The 5,815-nt window shown below is 37.3% G+C and overlaps 1 protein-coding gene across 1 annotated transcript; it reads left to right on the forward strand.

Moving 5' to 3' along the window:
* The first annotated feature begins 4,708 nt into the window (after positions 1-4,708).
* LOC126153778 (peptidyl-prolyl cis-trans isomerase 1-like) lies at positions 4,709-5,557 on the forward strand. The gene is made up of 3 exons (XM_049916093.1): positions 4,709-4,817; positions 5,031-5,125; positions 5,357-5,557. The coding sequence occupies exons 1-3, from the start codon at positions 4,709-4,711 to the stop codon at positions 5,555-5,557; spliced, it is 405 nt and encodes a 134-aa protein (XP_049772050.1).
* The last annotated feature ends 258 nt before the right edge of the window (positions 5,558-5,815 follow it).

Here is a 5,815-nt window from a genome sequence, read left to right on the forward strand (position 1 = left end):
AACACCACAGCAAAGAGTAAGGAGACATGTGCTGAATTCATGTTTACTTCAAAAGTACCGCTGAGAAGTTAGAATTTGGTACCTTAGTTCCATACAGAAAGTATGAGCATCCATCAGGCACGCGATACTCATTATTCTTTAAAAAGAAACAAACATCAAATTAAGAAATCCATAGCCACATCAGAACAGGAAGTCTTGCTTCTAGTTAAGTTTCATTGGGGCCAGTGGAACAATGTTAGCAATTTTCTCATAGATGCTTCATTCTTATGAAAAGGAAAATGCCACTCGCCATATTGCAGAGATGCTGAGTCACAGATAGGCACAATAAAAAAAAGACTGTCACAAACTAGCTTTCGGCTAGTTTGGCCTTCATAAAAAATAGATGACATACTCGCTCTCTCTCACACACACTCACGTAAATTCAACTCGCACATACATGACTGCCCGTCGTGTGTGTGTGTGTGTGTGAATTGCGGTTGTGTGAGTGTGTGTGTATGTGTGTGTGTGTGTGAGTCTGTTGTCTATTTTTGACGAAGGCCATACTGGCCAAAAGCTAATTTGTGACAGTCTTTTTGTTGTGCCTATCTGTGACTCAGCATCTCCACTATATGGTGAGTGGCAACTTTATTTCTCATAATATTGTTACATCCTGTCCTGAATATTCCATTGTTTGATAGATGTCTTATTGTTAACTTTAAAATATTGTTATGAATATAATAGAGGGAAACATTCCGCGTGGGAAAAATATATCTAAAAAGAAAGATGATGAGACTTACCAAACAAAAGCGCTGGCAGGTCGATAGACACACAAACAAACACAAACATACACACAAAATTCAAGCTTTCGCAACCAACAGTTGCCTCATCAGGAAAGAGGGAAGGAGAGGGAAAGACGAAAGGATTTGGGTTTTAAGGGAGAGGGTAAGGAGTCATTCCAATCCCGGGAGCGGAAAGACTTACCTTAGGGAGAAAAAAGGACAGGTATACACTCGCACACACACACATATCCATCCGCATATACACAGACACAAGCAGACATTTGTAAAGGCAAAGAGTTTGGGCAGAGATGTCAGTCGAGGCGGAAGTACAGAGGCAAAGATGTTGTTGAAAGACGGGTGAGGTATGAGCGGCGGCAAATTGAAATTAGAAATTAGCGGAGATTGAGGCCTGGCGGATAGCGAGAAGAGAGGATATGCTGAAGGGCAAGTTCCCATCTCCGGAGTTCTGACAGGTTGGTGTTAGTGGGAAGTATCCAGATAACCCGGACGGTGTAACACTGTGCCAAGATGTGCTGGCCATGCACCAAGGCATGTTTAGCCACAGGGTGATCCTCATTACCAACAAACACTGTCTGCCTGTGTCCATTCATGCGAATGGACAGTTTGTTGCTGGTCATTCCCACATAGAATGCTTCACAGTGTAGGCAGGTCAGTTGGTAAATCACGTGGGTGCTTTCACACATGGCTCTGCCTTTGATCGTGTACACCTTCTGGGTTACAGGACTGGAACAAGTGGTGGTGGGAGGGTGCATGGGACAGGTTTTACACCGGGGGTGGTTACAAGGGTAGGAGCCAGAGGGTAGGGAAGGTGGTTTGGGGATTTCATAGGGATGAACTAAGAGGTTACGAAGGTTAGGTGGATGGCGGAAAGACACTCTAGGTGGAGTGGGGAGGATTTCATGAAGGATGGATCTCATTTCAGGGCAGGATTTGAGGAAGTCGACTAACATCTCTGCCCAAACTCTTTGCCTTTACAAATGACTGCTTGTGTCTGTGTATATGCAGATGGATATGTGTGTGTGTGCGAGTGTATACCTGTTCTTTTTTCCCCCTAAGGTAAGTCTTTCCACTCCCAGGATTGGAATGACTCCTTACCCTCTCCCTTAAAACCCAAATCCTTTCATCTTTCCCTCTCCTTCCCTCTTTCCTGATGAGGCAACCGTTGGTTGCGAAAGCTTGAATTTTGTGTGTATGTTTGTGTTTGTTTGTGTGTCTATCGACCTGCCAGCGCTTTTGTTTGGTAAGTCTCATCATCTTTCTTTTTAGATATATTAAAATATTGTTATTTTCGGAAAAGAGTTCAAAATATTTCAGAATGGATACTTTATTTCAGGAGTATGGTCATGAACTATGGGCAATAAAGGAACCGGTGATAATTACGACTGACAGTGGCTACATCCGGGGATGTGACAAGTTCTTAAATGAAATAGCCACATTTTGTGGTATCCAACTCTTGGTTGAAACTGCAGATTACTACAGGCCCATGTTGCTTGACTATGTGGACACTTTGACTAAAACAAAGGCAAGTTTCATGCAGAATTTCCTGTTTTTGTGGTTTTGTTTAACTCATACTGTTGTATCCTCTGTTAATAAAATTTCATGTGGCATCTGAAATCATGATGCAGTCATTGTTCCAATATTTTTGACAAATTTGCTATGTTTGGAATAAGTTATTATCTGCAGACATGTTATACATTCCATCAGTTTCTGTATTTTTTGTTCCAGAGGACACATGTTTACATGAACTTTACAATTGGCAAACATCCTGCTGGAACCATAATATTCCAGGTAAGTTTTTTAATAACTTTTATACTATCCATTTACTTCCGCCTTTTTCCATTTGTGTTTCACGAGAGTGCAGTTTATTTCTTATGTACAAGTCACTAAATTTTCTTTTTTAGATTAACTGATGACATTTGGAAACAGTAACAATGGATGCATTGCAAGGCCTTCATGAAAATAATTACATCCACCCACTGACAATTATGAATTGTATATTAGCATATTTAAAACTGACTGGACAGATGTAGTTATGACTGTTAAATTAAGTTATTCAATCAAATTCGTCTGCAAATGGTTGTATAGTGATGACAGTTAGAGAGTACTATCATCTGTGTATATGATTTCTTTTTACCTGTAGTACAATATCTGGGTTAGTACCTGCCAAACACTGTCACAGTATAAAATCTTTTTGGTGAAACAAAGTTCATGCATCCTAATATAGAGGAATGGTGTTCCATTGAATATAAAACAAATTGAACCAATCTCTCAAACTATTGACACTGTTGTTATAATCAATCCTAATATGCATACACCATGAAACATCACAAGGTGGAATAACTGACCTTGCTCAGCTATTCTTCCCAACAGAAGTATTATGTTTTCTTTCTTTCTGTCACTTAAATTATCAGTAGGCAGTATGTACATGTAATCTAAAAGTGTATGATTTTCAGGTGACTGAGGAAAATGTTATGTTATAATTACTTTGTGTAAAAATGCATTATTTGACAGAGGCCGCAAACTTTTTTGCTCGGGACCGAATAATGAGACTGTAGGACGACACCTCAGTCAGAAAAATATACTGATTTTATCATCAACTGGTAACCTTTTTAAATCAGTATCTTATGAGGAGCAGTCAGTAGACTAGCTATAGTGAGATCGTGACAACTTGGCCACTGGCCTCTTAAGTACTGACCATTGAAAGTTAGCACCATTCTGCTTCAAATTGCTGCCTCCCGCAGCCCCCATAGTTATGATACTGTTATTGCTTGATGAAGTGCTGTTGTGTTGTCTCTGCAAGTGGATGATTAATTGATTAATAACAGTAATTGTACATATATTTAAATGCATTATGCAATATGAGACACAATCATAAATGGTTACTAAATGTTGTGAATGTCATTTTTCTTGTACTCACTGCATTGTACTACAACAGCATTAGTTTAATGTCATGTTCCTTGCTACAAATGCGTACTGCATTTGAGGATGAGTGTCTCTATAATGCATGTTCATGAATCCTTGTTACTTCTGTTTGAAATTTATACCACAGTGGCTTAATGGTATGAGACTCACACAACATAAAAAAAACTTTATGCTCATTTCACATCACTTAAAATTGTATACTCAGACTCCTCAATATATTGCCATGAATATTCACAACAAAATAAAAGGGTGTAGCACAATAACATAGCTCTAAATATTGTAAAAAGCAACTTATGCAATTTTGTAGTTTAAAGGTGCTACTATTCTGTGGAAGATTTCATGAAGGATGAAGTGATACTTTGAGCTGGATCCTGAAAAAGAAATAAAAACTAATGCTAGTTATAATGGATGCAAAATTCTGAAATTGTGATTGAAAGAACTTTGTATAAAATATTCAGCACGTAACATTGTAAGCTTGACAAAATTTTAAATAAGTAAATTATAACCTTGGCATGTCTCCTGTACATAAGACTTATGATCTGAAATTCTTTATGTTATGGGGTGAATAAAACGCATTTCACAGTTATTAGTACCAGAAGCCAGACAAGAAAAAATTCCCCCTATCAATTCCCCACACTCCACAGTGACAAATCTATCTGCCCATGCATCCAGTGTTGTCCTTGATGTGACCGGCAAACTTTTTGCTCACCTACTGTAATTCGTCCAGAATATTTTTGAGTCAACAACTGAGTCAGGTCCAATTATGGGTAGTTATCCTACTTCAGTAACTATTAAACAGTAACACCATTTACAAATGGAAATACATATTCAAAACTGTAAATAATATTTACTATTCACAACAGATGACTATCATCAACTCCATCAAATAAAATTGTTGAGCAGTTGATACCATGATCAGCCATATTTTTGATATTAAAACCTTACAATATAATGAATAAGAATTTTAAATTCCAGCACATTGGTTTGATATCAGTTCAATTTTGAGAATGTATTCACAGGAGTTGAGTTTTGCCATGCTCCATTTTGATAACAATTATATTGTACCAATGTATTCACAAAAGTTGAGTGTTTGCACTGACTGGAAAAATCGTTCTGGTAGAATGGGTCAATGATGGGATTCATGACTGACAGAATTTCACAAAATGTCTACCATCATGTTTGCAACTATAGAAAGTATTAAGTGCTGCTGACCCATTTTTGTTAAACTAAAAGAAAGAATACATTTTGCCTGTCTAATAATGAAAAAGAACTGAATTTAGGTCCTACATAATGCAGCATTACATTAGTTTGAGAAATTTTCTCCTTAAGCTTATAACATCACACCCTATTTAAGACAAGAATCAGTATCATTTTACGACCCCATTCCACGGGGAGATCAGGATATTAATGCAGCAAACTGTTTCGTAATCTGTTGACTGGAATGAAAGACACCACCTTTCCTTTTCTTGCCATCTGGAACCTGGTGGTGATGATTCTTTCCATCACACTATACTAACCATTACAACATTTAATGCAATTGTTATTAGCAATCTCGATTAGGTAATTACGCTGTGTGTTATGTAATTTACTGTGTAACTAGAATTAAATTATGACTTTTTATTGTTAAAAATTCGTAATTCAAATATTAATTTCAGTTGTATTCTGATCTGCTACCAGTGACTTGTGAGAATTTCAAGTGCTTGTGCACTGGTGAGAAGGGTGGAAATGACGAAGGTATACTTTTACACTATAAGAATACACTCATTCACAGAGTTGTCAAGATGGGTTGGCTTCAAGGAGGTGGTAAGCTGTACATAGTGTTGTTGTGTATTGATTTTTGTCTAATAACTGAATAATGTAACTGAAAAAGTTATTTTGCAATAGCTTCCTACTCATAATAGAGATATAAATTATTTAATGTCTAGGCATTGGGTGTTATAAGACACTTAAAAAATCAACAAGATTCAAGGATGCATGGCATTATGTGTTGTATTGTGATGTCCACATACATACACTGACTTCTCTGTTGAGGCATGCGGTCATGTCACATTTTAAGCAAATGTGTTTTTGTTGCACCTTGTGGTTCTACTGTGCTTACATTTGTGTTTTGTATC

This window comes from Schistocerca cancellata, chromosome 2 (genome assembly GCF_023864275.1).
Source record: "Schistocerca cancellata isolate TAMUIC-IGC-003103 chromosome 2, iqSchCanc2.1, whole genome shotgun sequence".
Taxonomy (NCBI): Eukaryota; Metazoa; Arthropoda; class Insecta; order Orthoptera; family Acrididae; genus Schistocerca; species Schistocerca cancellata.